General features: G+C 28.8%; 14 protein-coding genes and 7 non-coding genes, besides 1 other annotated feature; all 21 read right to left on the bottom strand.

Moving 5' to 3' along the window:
* Positions 1–4: 4 nt before the first annotated feature.
* rnsA lies at positions 5–1559 on the bottom strand. Its single annotated transcript has 1 exon — positions 5–1559. It is a non-coding gene; the product is annotated as a Small subunit ribosomal RNA (ribosomal RNA).
* Positions 1560–1613: 54 nt separating this feature from the next.
* trnN lies at positions 1614–1686 on the bottom strand. Its single transcript has one exon. It is a non-coding gene; the product is annotated as a tRNA-Asn (tRNA).
* Positions 1687–1693: 7 nt separating this feature from the next.
* trnC lies at positions 1694–1766 on the bottom strand. Its single transcript has one exon. It is a non-coding gene; the product is annotated as a tRNA-Cys (tRNA).
* A 169-nt stretch (positions 1767–1935) lies between these two features.
* nad3 (NADH dehydrogenase subunit 3) lies at positions 1936–2298 on the bottom strand. Its single transcript has one exon. The coding sequence runs from the start codon at positions 2296–2298 to the stop codon at positions 1936–1938; it is 363 nt and encodes a 120-aa protein (NP_050080.1).
* Positions 2299–2306: 8 nt separating this feature from the next.
* On the bottom strand, positions 2307–2720 carry atp4 (ATPase subunit 4). The gene has a single exon. It carries the CDS (start codon positions 2718–2720, stop codon positions 2307–2309), a length of 414 nt encoding a protein of 137 aa, YP_001604088.1.
* atp8 (ATPase subunit 8) lies at positions 2710–3027 on the bottom strand. The gene has a single exon. The coding sequence runs from the start codon at positions 3025–3027 to the stop codon at positions 2710–2712; it is 318 nt and encodes a 105-aa protein (YP_001604087.1).
* Positions 3028–3037: 10 nt separating this feature from the next.
* cytb (cytochrome b) lies at positions 3038–4207 on the bottom strand. Its single transcript has one exon. It carries the CDS (start codon positions 4205–4207, stop codon positions 3038–3040), a length of 1170 nt encoding a protein of 389 aa, NP_050079.1.
* A 198-nt stretch (positions 4208–4405) lies between these two features.
* On the bottom strand, positions 4406–4477 carry trnW. Its single transcript has one exon. It is a non-coding gene; the product is annotated as a tRNA-Trp (tRNA).
* A 74-nt stretch (positions 4478–4551) lies between these two features.
* Positions 4552–4624, bottom strand: trnQ. The gene has a single exon. It is a non-coding gene; the product is annotated as a tRNA-Gln (tRNA).
* A 133-nt stretch (positions 4625–4757) lies between these two features.
* Positions 4758–4819: a sequence secondary structure (tRNA like structure sequence).
* A 106-nt stretch (positions 4820–4925) lies between these two features.
* Positions 4926–5054, bottom strand: DidioM01. Its single transcript has one exon. It is a non-coding gene; the product is annotated as a 129 nt RNA (transcript).
* Positions 5055–5083: 29 nt separating this feature from the next.
* Positions 5084–8501, bottom strand: rnlA. One transcript has 2 exons in its annotated part: positions 6098–8501; positions 5084–5550 (listed from the first exon to the last, which is right to left on the bottom strand). It is a non-coding gene; the product is annotated as a large subunit ribosomal RNA (ribosomal RNA).
* Positions 8502–10418: 1917 nt separating this feature from the next.
* Positions 10419–11978, bottom strand: atp1 (ATPase subunit 1). Its single transcript has one exon. It carries the CDS (start codon positions 11976–11978, stop codon positions 10419–10421), a length of 1560 nt encoding a protein of 519 aa, NP_050078.1.
* Positions 11979–13218: 1240 nt separating this feature from the next.
* cox1/2 (cytochrome oxidase subunit 1 and subunit 2) lies at positions 13219–20670 on the bottom strand. One transcript has 5 exons: positions 20405–20670; positions 19441–19948; positions 16714–17100; positions 14603–15352; positions 13219–13602 (listed from the first exon to the last, which is right to left on the bottom strand). The coding sequence occupies exons 1-5, from the start codon at positions 20668–20670 to the stop codon at positions 13219–13221; spliced, it is 2295 nt and encodes a 764-aa protein (NP_050073.1).
* Positions 13877–14356, bottom strand: DidioMp10 (hypothetical protein). The gene has a single exon. It carries the CDS (start codon positions 14354–14356, stop codon positions 13877–13879), a length of 480 nt encoding a protein of 159 aa, NP_050077.1.
* On the bottom strand, positions 15649–16347 carry DidioMp09 (hypothetical protein). Its single transcript has one exon. It carries the CDS (start codon positions 16345–16347, stop codon positions 15649–15651), a length of 699 nt encoding a protein of 232 aa, NP_050076.1.
* On the bottom strand, positions 17403–18191 carry DidioMp08 (hypothetical protein). The gene has a single exon. It carries the CDS (start codon positions 18189–18191, stop codon positions 17403–17405), a length of 789 nt encoding a protein of 262 aa, NP_050075.1.
* DidioMp07 (site-specific DNA endonuclease) lies at positions 18195–19124 on the bottom strand. Its single transcript has one exon. It carries the CDS (start codon positions 19122–19124, stop codon positions 18195–18197), a length of 930 nt encoding a protein of 309 aa, NP_050074.1.
* A 47-nt stretch (positions 20671–20717) lies between the features above and the next one.
* DidioMp05 (ORF 447) lies at positions 20718–22061 on the bottom strand. Its single transcript has one exon. The coding sequence runs from the start codon at positions 22059–22061 to the stop codon at positions 20718–20720; it is 1344 nt and encodes a 447-aa protein (NP_050072.1).
* Positions 22062–22086: 25 nt separating this feature from the next.
* cox3 (cytochrome oxidase subunit 3) lies at positions 22087–23394 on the bottom strand. Its single transcript has one exon. It carries the CDS (start codon positions 23392–23394, stop codon positions 22087–22089), a length of 1308 nt encoding a protein of 435 aa, NP_050071.1.
* A 558-nt stretch (positions 23395–23952) lies between these two features.
* Positions 23953–25419, bottom strand: nad2 (NADH dehydrogenase subunit 2). Its single transcript has one exon. It carries the CDS (start codon positions 25417–25419, stop codon positions 23953–23955), a length of 1467 nt encoding a protein of 488 aa, NP_050070.1.
* A 3-nt stretch (positions 25420–25422) lies between these two features.
* Positions 25423–27045, bottom strand: nad4 (NADH dehydrogenase subunit 4). The gene has a single exon. The coding sequence runs from the start codon at positions 27043–27045 to the stop codon at positions 25423–25425; it is 1623 nt and encodes a 540-aa protein (NP_050069.1).
* Between the last annotated feature and the right edge of the window lie 35 nt (positions 27046–27080).

The following is a 27080-nucleotide window of genomic DNA, read 5'->3' as shown; positions in this document are numbered from 1 at the left end:
GAGGATATATTTACTTCCAGCTACTGGTTCCCCAACAGCTACCGTGTTACGACTTTACCCCAGTTACCCCTCTATTGTTCGATAATTAACAATTAACCTCCTCCATTCTAATTGCTCTTCAAAAGAGACTGTTATACCCTAAGAACTTTAGATAATTAACATAATAATGTATCTGAAAAAGATTGATTTCCGTGGTGTGACGGGCGGTATGTACTAACTTTGACAACTATTCACCGAAGCCTTATGATCTACGATTACTAGCAATTCCGCTTTCATTATTTCGAGTTGCAGAAATAAATCCAAACTAAGATTTCTTTTTAGGTTTTGCTCCAGCTTGCACTTTCGCTTCCTTTTGTAGAAACCATTGTATTACATTTCAAGCCCCTCCTATAAGGGCCATACTGACTTGACATCTTCCTCAACTACCAATGTGATTTAATTTATGTCACACTCTTCTGTCCATTTCTCGATTATATATCGTAATTGAACTTAAGGATTTCGTTCGTTTCACAACTTAATGTTACACCTCACAGCACGAACTGACGACAGCCATGCAACACCTGTTAGACATTTATTTTAATAGAACCTTGTCTGCTTCTATTCTTCACATTTGTTTCATGTTTTATATATGTCATTCAATGGAGGGTAAGATTTTTCGTGTTGTATCAAATTAATGAACATAATCCACTGCTTGCGCAAAGTTCCGTCAATTACCTTGAGTTTCAATCTTGCGATCGTACTACTCAGGCGGAGTGTTTAACGTGTTAACTCAAATACTTTTTAGAATATTGAACACTCATCGTTTACTGTTCAGACTACTCGGGTCTCTAATCCGATTTGCTCCCTGAACCTTCGTGCTTTAGCGTCAGTATTGCTTGTATTTTGCCTTCGCCAACTGTCAGTCAAACTAATCTAAATTGAATTTTACCTCTAGATTAGTTCTTCTAAATACATCATCTTTACTCTAGGTTCTTTGTTTGTTTTTATACCCACACCTCTTTTTTCAGTGTTTTTCATATAATACCTTTGAGAACCAGCCTACGCACCCTTTACGCCCAATCCTTACGAATAATGCTTGCCCCCTCCGTATTACCGCGGCGGCTGGCACGAAATTAGCCGGGACTTCTTCTTTAATTTTTGTCATTATCTTCCTTATTAAAAGAGGTTTACGCTTTACTTCTTCCCTCACTCAGTGTAGCTGGATCAAGCTTGCGCTCATTGTCCAATATTCCTTACTGCAGCCTCTTCAGAGTTTGGTCGTTCTTTCAATACCAATGTGGATGATCATTCTCTCGAACCACCTACGAATCTCAGGTTTGGTAAGCCTTTACCCCACCAACTGCCTAATTCGACATACGCTTTTATAATAACGAGTCTTACTGTTTTTCAAGTTCCTCTTTCTTTTTATTCTGGATTTCTTCTTTTATTCCCAAAATTATTATTAAAATTCATATGCATTACTCACCTTTTTGCTACTCTATTTTTCAATAGCGTTCAACTTGCATGTATAAAGCCCACTGATAGCATTCATTCGGAGCCAGAATCAAACTCATTTTTTTCTTTTTAGTATTATATATTTAGGCTTATCCTTCATCCTTATTTTTTTTACTTTTCGTCTTAGATTGGGGTCGAACCAATGACCAATAAGTTAACAGCCTACTGCTCTACCATCTGAGCTACTAAGACCTTTTTTACGCGATAACCAGGCTTGAACTGATATTGATGCTTTTGCAGAGCACGGTATTAACCAATTATACGATATCGCGATTACGACACCTCAAAAATTACCATAAAAGGGCAAGAAACACGTAAAAACAGACTATCTTTTTTCCCTTAATTAAGGGAAATTCAACTTTTACATTTTACACGCAATTTCTTGACTAACATTATAATTGCCTATAATTTTTAAGGATTTATTTATTAACACTTAACAATTTAACTCCAATCTAATGCTCCCTTTTTTATTTCATAGATAAATCCAATTGTTAAAATAATTAAAAAGATTAACATTAGACTATACGATAATAAAGTCATGCTCATGATACTAACACTAAAAGGAAACAAAAATGTAATTTCTAAATCAAATATTAAAAATAGTATTGCTACTAAATAAAATCTAATATCAAATTCTCCTCTTGCATTACCAAAAGGATCAAAACCACATTCATATCCCATTAATTTATCCTCATACGCCACTTTAAACATCAAGAAATATCCTAAGAAAAATAAGATTACAGATAAACCTGTACTTATTGCTAATAGCACTAATATATACACAAATTCAAACGTTACACCCATTAGTAATATTAAATTAAAGTATTATTTAATTTTAAAGTACTATGTAATTGCAGTCCTTTATTTACTATTTTAGTAGAGCTATTAGTAATTTCATCTGATGATAAATCCTTATTTGCAAATTTTAATGTTTCATCTACTTCTACTGTTGGTACAATATTTGAAACATTTTTAATTACGTTTGCGATCGTTCCAAGGGATCCTTTAAACTCAATTGCTTTTTTTCCATTTGAGACAAACTCATTTTCTTGTTCATCACTACGCGATTTAAAGGACTCATTTGCATTATCTTTTACTAATGATTTTATAATTACAATTGTAATTATAAAACTACTAGCAATTACTAATTCTTCATTTAATGCAATTTCTTCCTTTGCAAGTAATCCAATTAATATTAATATAAGCAGTAATAATTTATTTCCCATTATTTGTAAAATGTTGTTTTATTGCTAAATTAATGTTATTGATTAACGATGCGTTTCTATAAACGTTATATTGTTTATATTTTGTTATAAAGTCTAAATTTTTAAAAAAGACTTGTCCCATTGGTAATTTTGAATCTGGATTGTTGTTGTCATCATTTTTGATTGCTCGACTTAGTTTATATCGAAATTTTAAATTATACGCTAATTTAACGATAACACTTCGATATAACCAAATATAGTACATAATAAATGCTACTAAAGTATAACACATTTCATTAAAAAAAATTAAAAAATCTAACTGGGGCATTTCTCTTTCTCTATGCTTTTTTTACCGTTGTTTTCATTATTGTTTTAATAATCATTTTTTCCACTATATAAATACAAGGAAATAATACTAAGATATATATAAAATAGGCAATTGTACTATATAAACCGCAGATTAAATAAGGAGCAGCCGCTGGTTGCGATCCTAAAAATCCTAAAAAGAAACATAGTGCTAAGAAACTCCAAAATAAATGTTTATGGATTTTTCTAAAATATGAACTTCTTACTTCTGCTATAGTTAAGAATGGTAAAAATGCTAATACTACAATCGCTAAGACTAATGCTAATACTCCTAAGACTTTATTAGGAATAGATCTTAACATTGCATAAAATGGTAATAAATACCATTCAGGTACAATATGTGCTGGGGTTACATTTGAATCTGCCATTAAATAATTATCTGGATGACCTAAATAATTTGGTGCAAAGAATACAAATGTAAAAAATAATACTAAAAAGATCATAAATGAAAATAAATCTTTTATTGTAAAATAAGGTGTAAAAGGAATTTGGTCTACATGTGATTTTACTCCTAATGGATTTGTTGAACCATTTTCTCGTAAAAATATAATATGTAATCCAACTAATCCTACGATTATAAATGGACATAAATAATGTAATGAGAAAAATCTATTTAATGTAGGATTATCTACATTAAATCCTCCCCATAACCATATTACGATATCTTCTCCAATTACTGGTAATACTGTTACTAGATTTGTAATTACTGTTGCTGCCCAATAACTCATTTGACCCCAAGGTAATACATAACCTAAAAATCCAGTAATAATTAATAATAAAAAAATTACTACTCCACTTACCCATAACATTGCATTTGGTTTTTGGTATGATCCAAAATATAAACCTCTTAACATATGGATATAAACTACTATAAAGAAGAAAGAAGCTCCATTGGCATGAATATATCTTAATAACCAGCCATAATCTACTTCTCTTACTAATCTCTCGATACTATTAAAAGCTAAATCGACATGTGCCGAATAATGCATTGCTAATAATATTCCACTTACTAATTGTATAATTAAACAAATTAACGAAAAAAATCCAAAATTCCATAAATAACTAATATTTGCGGGTTCTGGATATCTTACGCCTGCTTCATAAATTCCATTTATTACTACATTTTTTTTAACTAATCTCATACTTTTTTACACTTTTTTTTTTAATTAAGTATATTTTTGTATTGCACTAACATTTTACATAATAAAGCTCTGCTTTATATTATAACCGTCCAAACATCGAATTGATTGTGGTAACTTTTTGTATAGGGCATTCATCTCCTATCAGCATACCATAGAGGGAGATTTTTTATAGGCATTACCTCACCAGAAGGTAATGCCAGAAGGAACCAGACTTGCACTGATATCTAATGCTTTGGAGACATTTGTTCTAACTATTTGAACTATCCCTCCTAAAACTCATAATTATTATAAGGCCTCCCCCTAAAGTATGAGTTTTAGGTGCGCCACCCCCGTCCATTCCAATTTTCCGATAGTAGGACTCGAACCTACGCGTGATGATATCAAAAACCATCGCCTTACCAACTTGGCTATATCGTGCATGAAGGAGGTGCTTACGATAATATAATCCTCAGTCTTTTAGTCTGATTAAGTATGGACATATATTAAATATAAAATTGAAAATTAACGAAAACCATCCCTTGGTAATTGAATGATTTACGGATGAACGATCCTTTGGGACTGGGACTCGAACCCAGCCTAATTCCGATAATAGGAAATCTAACCTACGCCTAATTAACCAGTTGCCCTTACCTAACATGGCTTTTTGTTCATCAAAATCTTCTGCCATGTAACTTTTTATTATGGAGTCACCCTATAGATAGGTATCGGAATTGGATTTATGGGACTTAAAAATCTATTGAATATTTTCCCATATATTTTTCCTAATAGTTATATTATAGTATAATAAGAACTTCAAATCGCAGTTGTTCTATAAAACGATTAGTTCTTATTAGATATTTTTAAGTCACCTGTTGTTAACATTTTAATAGAGACTAAGTAATAAAATACGTCATCCATATTTAGTACTACTTTACTAATCTTAATAAATAAGATCACATTAATTATAGAATTAATGGAAAAATTTTTTCAAATTTTTATATTATATTACTATTCATTTCTATATGTAGCCTATCAAAGTAATAATCTTTTACCTGACTATAAAAAAATCTAAAATAAGTTTCCTACTTAATATTTTTTCAGCAGTTCTCTCTTAATAATACTATATATTATTAATATTTCGATGTAGCTACTTAACGGTACTATTGTTATAATAATTAATACACCAGTGATCGACCCACCTCAGTCCTCTCGTACTAAAGGAAGGATTTTAATTTTTTCGTTTTTAACAGTAGATAGGGACCAAACTGTCTCACGACGTTTTAAACCCAGCTCATGTAACACTTTAATGGGTGAACACCCCAACCCTTGGAAACTTTTTCAACTCCGGGATGTGTTAAGCCGACCTTTTTTGTTATCGTATATTTGTTTATAATATACTTCAGTTATTCACATAACTGTTCAGACTATGTCTTCAATTTTTTATTTTAAAATAATTTGCTTTCCTACTCGAATATCAAATTTATATTTCATAGAATCTATAATATAAGGTTCTACAAGTTCTTTTAATCTTAATTGTGAATCTACAGGAAACGTTGTAAGCCATTGTGTAGGATTATTATATAAATCTCGTTTTGCTATTGTAAAACTAGTTTTTAATCCCCATTTTTTTCATTTTTTTTTTATGATGCTCATCTATTTCCTTTTTATTTTTATCTCAATCTCATATTTTATACCACTTTATTTTATAATTTTTTAATTGCTTGGTACTCTTGGATCTATTATTGGTTACACACCTCAAGATCTAGTCGTTGAACGTTCTTACTACAGTTATTATGTGTATTAGTAAGCTTCGCTGCAAGTTGTCTTTTAAATTATTCTTAAAAAAGAGGTTCTTGTCAATTCACCTAAATTTAACCTCGACATCTTATTATTTAACGGGTTATTTTGTTTATCGAGGTGCCGAACCACATAACAGATATGAACTCTAATATGTGACTAGCCTGTTATCCCTAGCGTACCTTTTATCCGTTAGCAATAGCCTTTCCACACAGAACTATTGGATCACTATGATCGACTTGCGTCTCTGATCGACTTGTAGGTCTTTCAGTCAAGCAAACTTATGCCATTACACTCACCAAATAACTAACCAGTTTATTTTGAGTTTACCTTTATACACCTTCGTTACTCTTTAGAAGGTTACCGCCCCAGTCAAACTACCCGGCATACATTATCATGTTTGAGTACTATTTTTCTAATATACTTACTATTTCACCAGCGCCTCCTTTAAATTGGCCAAAACCAAAAGATCATAAGCATCATAAGTATCCTACGTAATTAAAAATGTTGCACAATATATGCGTGAAGTTAAGGTGCATAGGGTCTTTCCGTCTAGCTGCTAATATTCCGCATCTTCACGGAAAGTTCAATTTCATCGAAGTGATTCTGGAGACAGTGGGGAGGTCGTTACACCATTCATGCGCGTCGAAAATTACTCGACAAGGAATTTCGCTACCTTAGGACCGTCATAGTTACAGCCGCCGTTTACTCAGACTTCAATTCAAACCTTGCAGTTCTCCTCTTCCTCTTGGAGCACCGGGCAGGTCGCAGACCCTATACATCATGTTGCCATTTTGCAGAATCCTGTGTTTTTATTAAACAGTCGCCACCCCTTCTTTACTGTGACCTTCATTTTTTACAACAAAGGCTCTCCTTCTCCCGCAGTTACGGAGTTATTTTGCCGAGTTCCTTCAGAATCATTCATTCTACACTTTAATATATTCTATCAATTAACCAGTGTCGGTTTAAGTACGATTTTTTATTTAAAATATCTTTTTACAGATATTTTGTTTTAATCTATTTTTAAAACTTATATTTCAAATAATCTATAATGTAAGTATAATATAATTATTTAAAATACACATGTCAATTAAAACTACAATAAAAACGTTAGAATTATTAATCTATATGCGCATCGATAGTTTATTGTCATATTAATCTTAGCGATCGCGTAACCCTAATCAGCTTACCTTTTTATTAGGAAACTTCTAATTTTCAGTGATAAGGTCTTAACCTTATTAACATTACTCATATCAGCATTCTTAATTCCGATAACTCCATTATCTCTTCTTGAGTTAACTTCACAATTATACGGAACATTTTACTACCAATGTTATAATTTTGTAGTTTCTGTATAATGTTGAGTTCCTGTACATTGTTGGCTAGAGAACGCCTTAAATTGGTGAGCTTTTACGCTTTCTTTAAAAGATGGTCGCTTCCAATCCTACTTTCCAATTAACATCACTTTCTCCATGCCTTTGACACTACACTATTATTTAAGAACATTAACTTACAATCTGGGCTGTTTCCCTTTAGACCTATGGACCTTAGCGCTCATAGTCTGCCTAGTGGTCAATTTATTTATAGTATTCGAAGTTTAAATAATAACCTTAGGTTGAACCATTCAGTGCTCTACCTCTATAAATTTTCTTTTATTAAATTGCTTTAATAATGTTTATTAAGACTTTTTCAAATAATAATAAACAATATACCACCGTTCTACCTAGATAGATTTCGTAAAAAACAGCTATCACCAAGCTTGATTAGCCTTTCACCCCTAATCACAAATCATCCCAAACTTTTGCAACAGTTACGGGTTCCGCCAAATTAAAATAAAAATAATAAAATGCGTGTTCATAATTAGATCGCTTGGTTTCGGGTCTAATAAATGTAACTCTTGAAACACCCTATTAAGATACGCTTTCGCTGCGCCTATAGTTACTACCTTAAGCTTGCTACGATTTATTAACTCGCTGACCCATTATACAAAAGGTACGTTGTCACTTAACTCCAACTGCTCATCATGTTTACAATTTCACGGTCTTTTCACTGAATAGATAACTTCTATATTCCTTTTCATCTTTCCTTCACAGTACTTGTTCACTATCAGTCAAATAAGCATATATTGAGTTTGGGGGTGGGCCCCCATTTTTCAAACAAATTCCTCCTTTCTTCGTTTTACTTCTTTACCATTAGTCCCTTACCTTACTGGACTTTCACCTTATTCTGCCTTGGATTTCCACCTAGTTTCTTCAGTTTTCTTCTAATGGTCTACTTTTACTCTCCTCGGCTTTCGCTCACCACTACTTACCGCATCTCTTTTGATTTTTTTTCCTACAGTTACTAAGATGTTTCACTTCACTGCGTTTCTTCTTTTTCTTGGTCTCCCTTCGGATATTTATAGATCTTCAATTGCTATTGCTAACTCTTTTTTATATTTTCCCTATAACCTTTCGTTCATTCGTACGTCCTTTTTCTTATTTGCATAGAGATCCGTTATAAACATTTTTCTCTTACTACTCTCTTCTATTTCTCCTATCTTTTCCCCTTAAACCTTAAATTTGTCATTTAAGCTTTTTCCCTCAATTTAGCTCCTTTTTCCTTTTATATTTTACACCTCATCTCTTTACTATTATTACTACCTCCCTACTCTACTCTTTAACTACTTCTCTTTTTACTTCTTTTAGGACTCTTTCATAGACACTTATTTCTTCTTTATATTTATTATTAGTTATATATATTATTTATAATAGAATATTATTTATATGATTTATTATTATTATTTATTTTATAATATTAATTATTTATATTATTTATTATTATTATTTATTATTAGTTATATTATTATTTATATTATTTATTATTATTTATATTATTATTTATATTATTTATATTATTTATTATTATTATTTATTTATTATTATTTCAATTCAATTATTATTTCTTCCTCAAGAGCTCCAATATAATTACACCATACTCCATAATTTCTAATAAAAAGATCCGGTGTTATTATAAATAAATTAATGTCAATAGTACTATTTAACAGCCACCAGTAACCTCTTCACTTTATTGGACATTCTTGAAGGTTCTATTCTATAGTCCCTTGTACGTACTACAGTTTCTGTTATCCCTAGCATCCTCTCTTGCATACCAATAATTAGTTAGATTAGTGCTCAAGTTTAGATCTATGTCTTAATTATTTTATTTCCTGTACTTTTACTATACTCACTATATCAAGTGCTACATGTGTTTAATTTACATTTTTAATAATTTTTATCGCTCCGTCTGTTACATTTGCCATAATCTCTACATCTCCGACTAAGACATTACCATAGTTGAGGAAGAATTATATAATTGGAAGTAATCCCTTCAACCCAAATACAGGAGCAATACTTTAGGAAATCTTGATTCCTTATATAAACTAATAACATAACCCACCTATGGCTCTGACAAGATGTAAACCTCGACGATTCTGTTTACTTACTGTATTTATTAATTCTTGTTTCACTAATAACGGAATCTCTTCTATTCCTACTTTTTCTAACTTTTTACTTTTTATTCCCGGTTTCTTACAATACTCTTTGATTTTGTGTATCATTAATGCCTTTTTCTCCTATTTTATAGATTGTTCTAATCAAAAACCTGTTATTTTCATATATTTTATCTTTATCTATTTATATTGAACCTCACTTACTTTATTATACAAAATACTAGAAAGTTTACCTTACTAGAGTTTAATATTTCTCTTACGTAATTTTAATCTGTAAACTCAATACCATATAAATAAATTCTAATTATACTTAATACATACAGACCACCTATTATCCCTAAAATCATTATATTGAGGGTTTTTATTTCTTCTTTTGGAATCCTCCCTTTTCTACTTCTCTCTGTTTCTTAAAAGAAAAGAAACAGAGACATAATCTTTCATATTACCGGATTAAGCCTTTGGGGTTAATTACTTGACTTACATACGTTACTTAGCTTTTATACTGTTTATAAAGAATAAATAAATATATTCTATAATAGAATATATTTATTTATTCTTTATACTATTTATACTATTCCATTAATTTAGCTCCTTTTTCTTTTTATATTTTATACTTAATCTCTTTACTATTATAGAGGTTAGTATACTATATATACTATATATACTATATACTATAACTCTCTCTAAACTCTACCAAAGGTACCTTAGCAAATTCAGAATACAATTTGCTAAAATTTTCGGAAACACTCTTGTTTGATCTTTCAGATCAAGAGTGCGTGATCATATTTTACTAATTGTGTCTCTAATCGGATTTACTCCGATAATTCCTTACATTATGAATGTGGCGTTTTATTTTGAAGTTCTCATGCTAGATGAGATGTCTTTATTATACTTAAACTATAGAGTACTGGATGTGTTTATATTGACTTAAATAATACTTTGGTATTATTTAACGTAAGATTGACACATTTCAGCAAAAACTGTATCTTTTGGATTGAAAGCTTTAACAGCATCAACACAAGCAGCATATAGTTTAAAGCTAGCAATCGAATTGATATAATTTAATAATTTTGTTTCTTCCGATCTAACTAAAGATAAATCTAAATTTTGGAAATAAGAAGTACCCATAGCATAAATCATTAAAGCTTCAAGACCAATTGACATAGGATTATTATTTACTTGTTTTAATAATTCAATAGTTAATTTTCCTTTTTTTAAAATTTGTGTTGTAACAGCATCAGCATTACTCGAAAATTGTTCAAATCTAGCTAATTCTCGATATTGTGCTAATTCTAATTTTAAAGCTCCAGCTAATTTTTTCATTACAGCAGATTGAGCTGCTGATCCTACTCGACTTACAGATAATCCTACATTTACAGCAGGTCTAATTCCTTTATTAAATAATTCTTTTTCTAAGAAAATTTGTCCATCTGTAATTGAAATAATATTTGTTGGAATATAAGCTGATACATCTCCTGCTTGTGTTTCTACAATTGGAAATGCTGTTAATGATCCACAACCATATTTTTCATTTAATTTTGCTGCTCTTTCTAATAATCTTGAATGAATATAAAATACATCTCCTGGATATGCTTCTCTTCCTGGTGGTCTTCTTAATAATAATGACATTTGTCGATATGCTACTGCATGTTTACTTAAATCATCATATACTATTAATGCATGTTTTCCTTCATCTCTAAAATATTCTCCAATTGTACATCCTGTATATGGTGCTAAAAATTGTAATGGTGCTGCATCTGATGCTGTTGATACTACGACAATTGTATATTCTAATGCTCCTTTTGTATTTAACATTTCTACTAATCGTCTAACTGTTGATTTTTTTTGTCCAACTGCTACATATATACATACAATATCTTTATTTACTTGTTGATTTAAAATCGCATCTACTGCTATTGCTGATTTTCCTGTTTGTCTATCTCCAATTATTAATTCCCTTTGTCCTCTTCCAATTGGTAATAATGCATCTACTATTTTTACTCCTGTTAACATTGATTCATGTACTGATTTTCTTGTTACTATTCCTGGTGCTTTTCTTTCTACACTCATTACTCTTGTTGTTTTTGTATCTTTTAATTCTCCTAATCCATCGATTGGTTGTCCTAATACATCTACTACTCTTCCTAACATTGTTTTATCTACTTTAATTGCAAAATTTTGTTCACATCTTTTTACGATTACTCCTTCATAAATTGCTGTATCTTCTCCAAATATTACAATTCCGACACTTGTTGCTTCTAAATTTAAAGCCATTCCATATAAATTTTTTCCTACAAATTCTACTTTTTCTCCAATTTTGATTTGACTTAATCCACTTACTTTTACTACTCCATCCTTAATAAATAATACCTTTCCATATTTGGATGATACTTTATTTAAGTTATATTTTTGTGTTACTGCTTTAATATATTGTAATAATACATTATATGTATTAAATTTACTTCTCTCTATATTTACTTCAGTTAACATTTTTTCTAATTGCATTTTTTCTTTGCTCTTTTTTATATTAAGATTTCTTTTTACGTTTCACATAACCTTCAAATGTTAACAACCATTCTCTTTCTCTGAACGGCGAGGTTTTTAGTTTGACAATTCCCATTTAAAAGCTTTTTCGTTAATTAAGGGTGTACATTTACTTTTATATTTTACACCTCATCTCTTTACTATTCTTGCTATCCTATTAGATATTAAAAGATTAAAAGAGTAGAATACCCTTAATACCTTATCTTTTCTATTAGTTTATTATTGATCTATACTATTTTTTTTTATTGTCAATGTATTTGTTACATTCTTTAATAAAGTCCTTCATTGCTATTTTATTATTTTATTAGCTTGTTCCCTAGTATCTTCTATTCTTTTTGTTAAAAAATTTACAATTTCCTTCAAATTCTCTTTTTGATCGGGAGATAAGGTATCCCCTGAACCTTTAGTAAGGAGATTATCTTTGTTTGATGCTCTAATAAAAAATTTACTTTACTTTGCGGAGATAATTTTCAGATGCTACTAAATATCAGTTAAACTCTCTAATGGCGGTACGGCATATTACTACTTGTTACTTCGCTTAGAACAGCTTGTGCATTTTGTTCTACAATTTGGTTATACTCTGCGTAGGCAGAGTATAATGTATAATAACCTGCAAAGATAACACAAATACTTATAACCATTTTTGCAATAGCTGTTTCCGTTCCTGGTATCCATCCTGCTTTTAAAACCGTTTTTTTTAAATTTTGTTTCATTATTCTTCTTTTATCCAACCTCCCCCTGCTCTTTTAGAGGCCTTACTTAAGATTTTATTTATTTCCTTTTCGATTTGATCTTCCCTCTCATATAACCGATCTTAGTTCATCCGTACTTGTTGTAGCTTTTTCCCTTCCAATTCGGATATTGCATGAGTGTCTCTGTATTCTATTATGTTATTCAGTAAAGCCTTTAATGCGTTACCTGCTGCCCATTGCTTAATTGGCTCGTTTTAAATAATTCGAATACTTTCTCAAATACGTCTCTCTTTACTCCTACCTCATGTCCTAATGTCGCCTCTAATAGCATTTGTGTTCCCTTTTGTATTACATTTACGTGGATCTCGTAAGATGCCAGCGCATACTTGAATGTAACCACAACTATAATTACACCCATTACGCCACCCATTACGCCCAATCCTGTAAATCCAAAGGCTTGTAATAGGAATGGGTCGACGGCTGCCTTTAGGACTTTATTATTATTGATGTTATTTTTCATTTAGTTTTGAAAAATACTCTCCTAATTTAACAGCTTGAACTTTAATTGGCATAAATCCATGATCTACTCCACATAATTCACTACATTGTCCATAGAATGTACCTTCTCTTTTTACATACAATCCAATTTGATTTAATCGTCCTGGTACGGCATCTACTTTTATTCCAAATGATGGAATCGCCCAACTATGTAAAACATCTCCTGATGTTATTATTAATCTAATATGTGTTTTTACTGGAACTACCATTGCATTATCTACTTCTAATAATCTTAGTTGTCCTTCTGCTAAATCTCGTTCATAAACCATATAACTATCAAATTCTATTAAATTACTTGCATTATCTCCATATTCATAACTCCAATACCATTGATGCTGTTCGACTGTACATTAAGCATCCTTTTCAGATACCCACAAGTGACCCAGTCTGTCGCAATAAAGTTCAAAAATCAACTGTCTTTACTGACGGTCTTGTAGTTGTTTATGGTAATCCACTAACTATTTTAACCGTTTTCACTCATGTCGCCAAAAGAGTATATATTATCCTCCTTTAAAAACCCGTCGGGTTTTTAGAAGCATTATCCTTTTATTTGTCTAATGCCTCACGACTATTATATAATATTTTTGTGACTTAAAAATTCTTTTATAATTATTTTATTCCCAATTTATAATACATGCTAGGATGCATATATGGTTTAATTATAGAAATTAAATGAGTCATCGAGTCTTTTGTAATATAGATTGACCATTTATCTTTTATATAGATCTCTTGAATTGTACATTTTAATTTAAATTTGTCTTCTAATAACTCTTTCAAAAACATTACTTCTTTTAAAGTAAAGGCATTTGTTGCTATTCTAATACCTGCTCCAGTATACCCGCCATCATCCATAATCCAATGGGCTAATGCTCGTTCATCTAGATATTCTTTTATTTTTTCTAAATGTAATACTTTTTTTTGCTTTTTATAGAACATTTCATAAATATATTTAAAGCTTCTAAACGTATAGGTCACAAATTCATAACGTTCAAAGTCTTTTACGTCATCGTTATGTTTTAATTTTACTATATATTTTCTTGGAATATTATTGGTACAATAACCATTTTTATTAAAGAATTCATAGATCATAAATAAATATTCTTTATTTTTACTACTTTGTTTAAAACTAAAACGCACACCTTCTCTAGATCTATTACTACCATATGCATCTCCTAATAAACACCCTATTAATATACTAATTATCTCGCCTTTATGTGGTCCGATTCTGTTTTGGGCTCTTATTTTAGGAATATAAAACATCATTGATTTTTTTTGCAATTATTATATTGGCAATTTCTATTTTATTTTTATTATATAATTTAGGCCATCTAAATAACCTATAATTTTGATTGTTACTGTTGGATTAATAATTTCATCCATCGCATATAATAATGTAAAGGATGGAATTGCTATTAAATATAATATTACTGTTGGAATTAATGTCCAAACGATTTCAATAACTGTTCCATGTATTATTTGATTATATGCTGTAAAATTTTTAAATATTTCAATATCTCCTATTGTAGGATAACTCCATTTATAAGAAAATCTCCATAAAATTCGTCCCATTACCCATCCGATAAATACTGCAACTACTATTAAATAAAAGAATATATAATTATGTAAATCAATTATTCCTTCCATTATTGGTGTTGCTGGATCTTGAAATCCTATTTGCCAGTCTCGGGCAAAGTCTAATCCCATTAAAATTATTGCTCCGTTTTTTATATTTACACTTCTTCTTATATATGGTGTAAATATATTTACAACGAAAAATAATAATCCAAATGCTGTTATTAATGATCCATATGATGCTATTAAATTCCATCCTATATATGCATCTGGATAATCTCCTATTCTACGTGGCATACCTGCCAATCCTAAGAAATGCATTGGAAAAAATGTAACATTTACTCCAATAAACATTGTCCAGAAATGTATTCTTCCTAATTGTTCATTATATCGGACTACTCCGAATAATCTTGTACTATTCATAATTGAATAATAATAATAATATCCTGCAAATATTGCAAATATTGCTCCCATTGATAATACATAATGAAAATGAGCTACTACATAATATGTCTATTTCTTTTTCCTCAATCACTTAAGGGTTCGGACTATATCTTAATTATAAATTAAACTTAATTAATTTTCTATTCGTTGCGTATAGTCTCTACAGATCCTACTCCGAATTTCTCGTTTGGTTTCCACGGTATTAACTTTTTCAATTTTATTTCTAATGTTGTTTCTGCATCAGCTTGAAAGCCTTCACCGTTAGCATTTTTTAATTGCAAATGACTCTTAAAAAATACCGAAAAATATTGTTATTTTTATTTTTCATAGCAACGTGACCACATGACACATATCTTTTCTTAATTTTATCGGGTTTTGAAAGTTTCTAAAGAATTTTTTTTATCTCCTAATAATGGGTATTTCTCAAAATGTGTAATTAAAACTTCTAATAACGTTTTTTTATAAATTTCAATGGCATATTGCTCATTCTTTTGCTCTCTTAATTTTGTTGTTATATTAAATTTTATTATTAAATTTAATAATAAAGGCATATCATATCGATGTGCTATTCTAAAATACTTCTCTTTTTGTGCTCTTATACAAAATGAACCTGTTGCTTCTACAAAGCCACTAAACCATTCATTGAAATAGCTTATTTCTTCAATATTCGAAACTATAAGTGATTTTTTATATTTATTCTTTCTTTCAGAAAGGTACCAGTTCACATCATTTCTTTTTAAATTTTCTTTTAAAAATTGCAATTGATTTCTTTTTCGAACTGTTACTAAATTATAATCTTCGAAAATTTTTATCACATCTTCTATTTGCATTTTATTATTAATCGTCCAGGCTATTAAAGCTTTCTCTTTTCTTTTAATAAGATAACCTCCAATTACTTGTTGAATCTTTAGTAACATAGCCATATTTTCACTACTATCATTTACATTTAATACTAATCTATATTGTAAATTTTTCATACGATAATGATTTACTTCTATACTACCAACTCCATCCATAAGTCCTACCCAATACTTTTTTATATACTCTCTTTCTTCTACTTTCATTATTTTTTTGAACTTATTTTATATATCTTATAAATTAATTTATATAGCTCACTTTTACTATACTCAAATATTCTTGCTATAAGTTGATCTAAATATGCATCTTTATTTTTAAATTTTAATTCCTTAAGTTCTAATTCAATATGCTTATACGGAAATATGAATTGTAAATCTTTTTTTGATAAATCCGTTAAAAGTGTTAATTCATAAATAATTTGATCATATTTTTCTTGTACACTTATGAAGTTAAAATCCCACATTATACCATTTATAAGTGGGTTTATTGTCATTGTGATTATATATAAAATTATAATTAATATACACATACATATATCTAAATCAAAATTTTTTAATAATTTATTTTTGTCTATCATGTAAACTAATATCTAATCCTCCATTTGCTAATACTACTCCTGTTAATCCTCCTATTGTAAATAGAACTAAAAATCCTATTACGAATAACATTGGTGTTGTAATTTTTATTACTCCTCCCCATAATGTTGCTAACCAACTAAAAATTTTTATTCCTGTTGGGATTGCAATTATCATTGTTGCTGCTGTAAAATATGCTCGTGTATCCACGTCTAATCCTACAGTGTACATGTGATGAGCCCATACTAAGAATCCTAAAAATCCAATTGCACTCATTGCTGAGATCATTCCTTTTACTCCAAAGATTCCTTTATTACTATATTTAGATAATATTATACTTACTAATCCAAATCCTGGTAATATTAAAATATATACTTCTGGATGCATTGTGGACTCTATCTTTATTACAATCTTTCTTTTATTTTTATTAAAAAGCTGTGGGGGCTTTTTTTTGATTTTGAGTTTCGTTTGTAATAATATTATCTTTTTCGTGTTTTTATAGGAATCTTTTTCATTTTTTTAGGATTATTTAGTATCTTTTTACAACTTTTCATTATAATTTTTGCTACCCTTTCCTCTTACAAAAAATTATACATAACATACTTCTCTTTTTAATCTTTAACATAGATAGTATATTAGCCATAGTTTAATGACTTTATTTTTCGGTCACGATTTTACTCTCCTCTCTAACGAATTACTCCTTTCTGTTTTAAAATCTCCCCACTCTGTATTTCATCTATTTCCTTATAATCCCATTGTATCATAAATTTTTTCCATAGAGTTTCTTGTAACTGATTATCATGAATAGAAGTCATCAAGGTTTGCAGTTCATAATATTGTGGGATTAAACCTATTCTTTTATTTTTATATGCTCTTGAGGGATACTTTTTAAAATATTCATATAACTGTAAAATCTCCTCTTTACTTGTAAAATATAGAGCATATTTATACTTTCCACTTTGTGTATTTGTATTTATATAAAAATTACCGCCCACAATTCGTTGAATTTTTATTAATATTTGATTATTCTTTTGATTAAATGTCAATACTAATTGTTTTTTATTTTCTAAAGTTGTTTGGTTAATTACGATGGAACCTACTCCATCAAAAAATCCAGATAACCAAGCAGTGTCTAAACTTAATTCCTTGTCTGGATACTTTATTTCTATATTATTCTTTTCACATACTTCTTTTACTTTTTTCACTCTTACAGGAATTCTTATTTGTCCATTAATATCTTCTAATAATTTTTTTAATCCTTCTGAATGGTTTAATCTATATCTTGTACCTGTTCGGCTTACCTTTACAGCTCCCCCGTATTTGGTTTTCATATTTTCAAGACATTCATAATCAGTTAGTTTTAACTTGATTTCTATGTTACCAGATACATGGGTTTTCGAGAACATTATATTTCCACAACTATCTAATAAACCCGCAACCCAACCTAATTGGTCTTTCTCTATTTGTATTCGCATATTCTAGGCTTTCTTTTCTTTCTCTTTCTGCAATTCTAATCTTTCTGCTCTTTTTCTAATTCTTTCATTTCTGTGAAATTTTAATTTTATAAGTTTTTTGACGCGTTTTTCAGGACTTGTTTTGGATTTATAGTAGTTGGCTAGCTTTACACTCTCATATTTAACCATTTCGTCTACATACCATTTCTTAAAAAATTGTTTCCATAACTTTTGCTTTACTTGCATATCGTTTATCTCCTTTGTCTCGTTTTGTATTTCATAAAATTGTGGTATTAATAAAATCTGCGTTGTTTTAATACTACTTCTCAATCGATACTTTTTAAAATATTTATATAAACTTAACACAGTCTTTTTATTTATCTTATATAACGTCACACTTTCACATGAACATCCATTTTGCTCACAAGTGAGATTTACACCTAAACACTTTTGTATTTCTAGTTCATTTAACATTGTATTTTTTTTATGACGAAATGCTAAATATAATTGATCTTGCTCAGTAGAAAATTCAATTAAACCTACAGCATCAAAATATCCACTTAGCCATCCATTTGCAAATGTTAAGGTTTCTGGCTCTTTATACTCAACATTATAATGCATACAAATTTCTTTAAACTCTATTTTTCGTAGCGGATGTCTAATATGCCCATTTACACAAGCTATTAATTGTCTTATTCCATATAAACGATGTACTCGATAACGTATAAGTGTTGTCTCTTTTCTTTTTATCTCGCCTCCAAATCGCTGTTTTAGCTCAATATGACATTTTTCGTCTCGAAGCTCCAATAGAATATCTAAATTGGCATAACCGGATTTACTTAATGTAAATTTACCAGCGCCGTCTATTAATCCCGCTAGCCACTCATTCCATTTTTTCGAACTTATCTGATTTTGCTCTCTTTTTTTATTTTCTTTTTTTTCTTCTTTTTTCATATTATTCTTTAATTTTTTTTTTATTTTGTTCTGTTATATTTTTTTAAATTTACGCCCCCACAGCTTAAATTTTTTATTGATTGTAATAACAAACGTATAGTCTCTGAAGTACCTACTCCGAATTCTCGTTTGGTTACTTGCGGATTGGTTAATGCCGTTAACTTTTTTACTTTATTGGTCTTTCTACAGAACTTATAATTAAAGTAGTTATTGGTTTCTGATCTACTCAGAATCACGTTCCCGCATTTAGTTTGTTGCGTTGTGTTAATATAAATATTATACATATTTATATATTATATACAAAGGGCCATCCTTGACCAAAAAACCAAAAAAGGTGCTGATACAGTATTGGATCTCCTCCTCCTATTGGATCGAAAAATGTTGTTTCAAAATTTCGATCTGTAATTAACATTGTTAATCCTCCTGCTAATACAGGTAAAGATAATACTAATAATACTGCAGTTATTAATATTGACCATACAAATAATGATACTTTTGACCAACTTAATCCTGCTATTTTCATATTAAATACTGTTGTTAAAAAGTTTATTGCTCCTAGTAATGATGATGCTCCTGCTATATGTAAACTTAATATTCCTACGTCTACTGCATGTCCAGGGTGATATTCCATCGTACTTAATGGTGGATAAACTGTCCAACCTGTTCCTACTCCTATTCCTACACATGATGATGTAAGTAATAAGAAAAATGATACAATGATTAACCATAAGCTAATGTTGTTTAATCTTGGAAAAGCTACATCTGGTGATCCTACCATTATTGGTATGAACCAGTTTGCAAATCCTCCTAACATTGCCGGCATACAATTCATAAATACTTTCATATTTAACTGGACTCTATCTTCATTTTATATTTTATACTCTTCTTTATAAAATGTTTCACGTATAGTCTCTGAGGATCCTACTCCTATATAATTCCTGTGGGTCCTACATAGTTTGGTGTCCTGCTGATTGCCCAATCTTTTTAATGTTACTGCTTCCTTTTTCATTAAAACATACAAAAAGTTGCTAGTTTAAAAAGCTCTCAGGGGGTTCCAGCATATAGTGAAATTACGTGGCTATGCCGTTTCTCTAAATTACATATATATATATATATATACTGTTAACTCTAATAAACTTCCTGTTGAATGATCCTTTTCTTTTCTTTTTTGGTACCTACATCTTTTCCCTACTACTCACTTTTCTTACTGTCTTTTTTGAATAGCGTTCCATTCAAAATTCATTCTGCTAGTTAACTGTGTCTTTTAGTGAATATTTTAAACCACGAAGAATATCATTATTAATCCATGTGCGGTTACGATTACGTTATATTGTTGACCGTCTCCATCTAACATGTTTCCTGTTGATAATTCCATTCTGATAACTAACGATAGTAAAGTTCCTACTATCCCTGCCAATATACTAAAATTTGTGTACATAGTTCCTATGTTTTTATGATCCACACTAATGATCCACTTGGATATAAATATAAATATGTTTCCTTCTTTCTCTGCTATTTGTTTATCATATATTTCTAAAATTTTCATTTTTTTGTTTTATTTTTTTTTTATTTATTGTTCAAGTTTGACATAAATTAATATATGTCAAAACTAAAATTTGCTAAGTAATTTATTATCTGGGATGTCTGGGATAAATCTTTATAGTTAGACATTACAGACATAATAGTTTCTATTGCGGTAAGGACTGATATACCACCTCTTATCTTTAGTACTGTCAGTTCTCCCTCCCACATAGCTTGTAAATATAGCCATTCTAAGTTTATTACTTTAGGCATACTAAAAAGTACATCTATGACTTCAAGTAGATTATGATACCAAGTATTATGAAGCGAATATTTTACTCTCCAAGGTAATTGTGAAAATAAATATGGAGAAGATGCTAAAAATATGATTATTCCTACTATAAGCATAAAACAATCAAAACCAATACCTTTCAATGCAGCTTTTTCAAACTCATATAGTTTTGATTGGCTTAATTTTTTTACTCGGAATCTTCTTTCTCTATTCAGATCATAAAATTTCTCTAATTTTAACTCCATTTTTTCACCAAAATCTAATTTTATAAACTTATAAACTTCAGCATCATCTATTCCTTCTTTTTTCTCTAAAACATTTTCGAGTTTATTATAATAAAAATAATTCATTAAATAATGTTCGGATCTCGAATCCGTTTCCAATATTTGTGGTTGCTTAGGATTATAATTTTCTTTTCTCTTTAATAAATATTGTGAATGTCTCTCTAGTTTTGTTGAATAATGTAATAAATAATCTATTTCGAATTGTCCGGCGTCTTCCTCACTTATATAATACTGCTCTGTAGGATATTCGAAGGTTTTTACATACGGATCATTTCCATAAAATGCAAAATCTCCATAACTATCTACTTTATGTAGAGCAACATGATTAAAATCTATTTCAAAAAATTCTTCAAATGAAGCTACTGGATGTAATATTCCAAACTCCCAATGATATATAAAATCTGTTGGATTTTTATATTGCGGTTCGTCTTCTGATACAATCCCTAAGACGTCTTTATCCCAAGCATCTAATGGATAATCTTCGGGCTCTTCTTGTCGTCTTTCCTCTTCTTGTTCTCGAGTATAAAATAAGATTTCTATATCATTTATGGGATTATGATCCATTTCATCAACCACTAAATCGATGCCCTGAAGTTTTGGCTTTATTATTCTTTTGATTACTTCCCCTCTTAATGGTATACTAATAATATCTGTTATTTTAAATTTACCTTTATGATATATCTTTTTTTGTGCTTTTCTTGCTAAACTTACTTTCCTTTGTTTTTTTTTTAAAAGGTTTGTTAATTTTTCAACACTTAACAATTTTTGTAAGAAGGCTTTATTAGTTCCTCTTTTCGAGATTTTTTTAATTTTCTTCTTATTGTTTTTAGTTATTAACATATCAGTTAATAATACTGTTTAATTTTTATCGACTTCCCCACCAATATATTACAATATATAGAAAAATCCAAACAATATCAACGAAATGCCAATAAAATAATGTACATGCAAATCCTGTTGATTTATTTTTATAGATTTGAAAATTTGTACCTACATTTAATAGATTGAAATTTCCTACTATAAATCTTATTGTGATTATTCCTATTAATATACTTCCTACTAATACATGAAATCCATGAAATCCTGTTAATAAGAAAAATAATGATCCATATATTCCGTCATTCATACTAAATGGTGCAAAAAAATATTCATAACCTTGGCATGCTAAAAATACTACTGCACATAATAATGTAAAATATAATCTTGTTTTTATTACTTTATTTCTTTTTTTTAAATAGATTGTTATTAATGCATATTCTATTACGGATAAGTTTGTTGGTTCTTTATAATTTGGCTCTATATTTTCTGGGTTTTCAAAAAAATATAAATCCCAATCTAAATCTCTTAATTCTTTTACTCCTGCTGATATTGCTATTAATTTTTGTTCTGCAATCTTGTCCTCTTGTCTACTTTCTTTTCCAAAAAATTTGTCTCTTCTTTCATCTACAAAGGTTAATGTATTTATACTGTTTTTTGTTTTATATAAATTCATTAAATTTTTAAATGCTTCTTCTACTGCTAATACTTTTTCGTTCTTTTCATGTACCGCTTTTTGTTCGGTTAATATTGTATAACCATCTGTTAATATTGCTCCAGATAGTAATAATAATACTGTATTTAATAATGGTAATCCCATATATGAATATACTGTTAATCCATATGGTGGCCATACACATCCTATTGCTATATTTGGTGATAAACTGATATAAAAATATGACCAAAAAAATGAAAAGAAAAACATTACTTCTGAAATGATAAACATCATCATTCCCATTACTAATCCTCTTTTTACTTCATATGTATGTTGTTGATCATATAAACTATCAAATATTATACTTATCGTCCATATTACTAATCCCCCTATAAAACTACTTAAAGCGATTAATAATCCTAATTTTGAACTTATTACCCCAAAATAATTTAATACAAAAAATCCTAATGGTAAAGTTACTGCTAATGGTGCTACTGTTCCTCTTACTATATGAAATGGATGTCTTTTCATATGTTTTGGTTGATATACATTTGTTAAAAATAATACTTCATGGTTTGCTAATGGATATCCCCATTCTTGATTTATTATTTCTCTTGCTGCCGCTCTGGCTCCTACTTTTTTTCCTGTGTTTATTACACTTCTCACATTTTGCCTAAATAAATTTTCGAAAAATCCTTTCATTTCCTTTTTTCGCTAAATGTGTTTACTCCTTTTTTCGGCTCTTTTGTGGATGCTTTTCTTCTAAATATGGCTCGGTCGCATATTTCCCTTCTTCGTAAATAACCTTTTTATGTGCTCCATCATTTTTTATCTGCTCTACTTCCGATATGTTATTCTTAAGGCTTGCTTTTTCCTCCATGTGCAGTAATTTGTTGTAGATAAACTCTCATTATCCACCTTTTACCGGTTTAAACCTAAATAGTAAGCTATACGTTAAAAGTTACGTACTACTTTTAATCCGTTACGCTGACGTCCTCGACGTTTTTTTGATCTTGCCATCATTACATCAAGCGTTAATTCTTTCCTTTTCGGTACCCTTACTTGAACTTTTAATTTTTTTCGTCCAACTTCAAGTGCAAAATATTTACCTCTATGCTTTATAATTTTTCCTAGGATTACGTCTTTATTATTTACTTTTACCTGTAATAACTCACCCTTTTTTAGGATGAAACAATCAATACCTAGTACATTTTCTCTATCTTTCATGTTTATTTCTTTTACTATTTCACTCATTTTTTTTTAATTTATTGCTACTATTATTTTTATTATACTTATTATCTCATCTAAATATATTTGAGAGATTATTATCCAAATTATACCTCCTACTATATTTGTTATACTTCCACCCTTTGTCATTTTATATGTTTCTACGCCTACTTCTTGTTTTTTATCTATTATTATTATTTTTACGACATTCATATAATATATCATTATTCCTACAGTTAAAAAAAATATTATCATTGTTATATAAATTTTACCTTCTACTATTAATGGTAATATTAATATTATTTTACTAATAAAATTTGTAAATGGTGGTAATCCTGCTAAATAGATTAATACTATTATTAAACTGATTCCTATTACTTTATTGTTTAACCAAATATTTTTTAATTCACTTAATATTTCTATATTTCCACCATTTTTTGTTTTTACTACTCCTATTATAATATTTATTAATACTGCTAATCCTATTATATAATTTATTAAATAATATATACTATATATTATTAATTCTTCTGTATTATTTCCTACAAAAAATAATATTAATAATGCACTATTAACTATTGCACTGTATGCTATAAATCTTATTACTTTTTGTTGTCTTAAACTTCCTACTGTTCCTACTATTAATGTTACTAATATTAATACTAATAATCCTTTATTTATTACTTCTATATTTAGATATGTTATTAGATTTTTATATAAATTTATTAATACTATTATTGTTACTATTTTTTGTGTTATTGTTAAATAAAATGTCATTAACATTCCTGTCCCTTCATATGTATCTATTAACCATCCATGAAATGGTGCGACTCCTAATTTTATTATTAATCCTAATACTATTAATGCTATTCCCATTTGTACTTGATAATTTCCTATTCTTTCCATTCCTATTACTAATATATCTGTATACATTAAACTTCCTGTATTTTTATAAATACTTACGATTCCTAATAATATTATTGTACTTGCTATTCCTCCTATTATATAATATTTTAATCCTCCTTCTATACTTACTTTTCTACTATTTTTATTTAATGCTAATATATAAAAACAGATACTGGTTATTTCTAAACTTAAAAATAAGGTTATTAAATTATGTGCTTCCATACTTATTAACATTCCTATTAAACTACTATACATTAAAATTAACGCTTCTTCTGTTATTTTCGTTTTTCGTCCTTCCTTTACTCCTTCTTCAAACATACTTATTATTAGATAACTTACTACTAATAAGATATATTCTACGAATGTAATTAATTCTGTTTTTATTAGATGTCCATTTAATTTTACATAAATTGCTTCCTCAATCGTTAATAATACTAGTATTAGTATTATTGTTAATTTTAGACTTTTAAATAATAACATCATTCTATTACTATCCTCTTTTATACTAATACTTAATAATATCATTATTATTAAAGGTACTAGATATATACTATATTTTATCATATTTATACTATTTTCAAATAAAAACATCATTTTTTATTTACTTATTAATTCTAAACAATTTATTGCAATAAATCCTTCTACTACACTTGGTTTCATTCCTATTATTATCATCATTATTACCATTAAACTTATACTGGTAAATTCAAATATATTCACATCACTATAAATCAATTGTTCTTTTTTTACCTCCTTTGGTTGTCCTATATCATCTATGCCCCTCTCTTCTTTTTTTTTCATTACATCTTCTATTAAAAATAATGCATTCATATCCGCAACTATTTGTCCTTTACTACTTATTACTTCATTTGCTTCTCTTTTTATTATTTCATTTACAAAAAATATTCTATTATATAACCAAAACGAATAAATTGCTGTCACTATCATACTTAATGCACTAAAAAATGCTATTATTATATTTTTTTTTATTAATCCGATAAAGATTAATAATTCACCTACAAAATTACTTGTGATTGGAAATGCTATATTTCCTAAGACTAATAAAAAAAATAATATTGCCATAATTGGCATAACATGTACTAAATTATTATACGCATATACTATTCTTGTTTTACATCGATCATATATTACTCCAATACATAAAAATAATCCTCCGGATACTACTCCATGTCCTATCATTAATATTATTCCTCCTTCTATTCCTTGTAATACTCCACTAAATAATCCTAATACTATTACATTCATATGAGAGATTGATGAATATGCTACTATTCGTTTTACATCTAATTGTGTTAATGTTGCTATTCCTGTATATAATATTGAAATTAAACATATTCCTCCTATTATTGGAAAATAATATTCACATAAGTCAGGAAATAATCCTATATTATATCTTATATAACCATAACCTCCTAATTTTAATAAGATTCCTGCTAATAATACTGATCCTGCTGTTGGTGCTTCGACATGTGCTCTTAATAACCATAAATGTAATGGTGCTATTGGAATTTTTACTGCAAATCCTATAAAAAATCCTATAAATATTAGTTTTCTTACATTTTCTGGTAATACATCAATATACTCTCTTATCATAATATAATCCGTTGTTCCTAATGTACTATATAAGATACCAATTGACATTAACATAAATATACTTCCGATTAAAGTATAGATTAATATTTGAAATGCTGCTATTTTTTTTTCGGTTCTTGAGCCCCATACTCCTATCATTATTACCATTGGGATTAGGGTTGCTTCATATACGATATATAATTGCACTAAATCTGTTGCTGCAAAAAAGTTTATTATTAATATTTCTGTTAATAATAACATTATTTGAAATTTTTGTTCGGTTTTTTCTTTTATTACTCTAATACTTATTAAATTACAACTTAATATTAATATTATTGTTAAAAATATAAATATTGCACTTATCCCATCGATACTATAACCAATATTTATATTGACATTATTACTATATACTGTTACCATATTAATATATGGACTAATCCTATTTATTATATCCGTTCCTTCACATCCTATTAACATTATTCCACTTAATACTATTAGTATTCCTTGTACTCCTAATATAAATATTCTTTGAAATTTTTGGTTCGGCATTATTTTCTTTCTTAATATTACTCCTAATATTGCTATCCCTATCACTACATTCATTATACTTATTGCTATTATTGTCATTATTTTTTTTTATTTTCGTTTTTTTTTATTTCATT

This window comes from Dictyostelium discoideum, mitochondrion (assembly GCF_000004695.1).
Source record: "Dictyostelium discoideum mitochondrion, complete genome".
Classification (NCBI taxonomy): Eukaryota; Evosea; class Eumycetozoa; order Dictyosteliales; family Dictyosteliaceae; genus Dictyostelium; species Dictyostelium discoideum.
The sequence above is the reverse complement of the archived record's forward strand: the minus strand, read 5'-3'. Positions and strand labels throughout refer to the sequence as shown.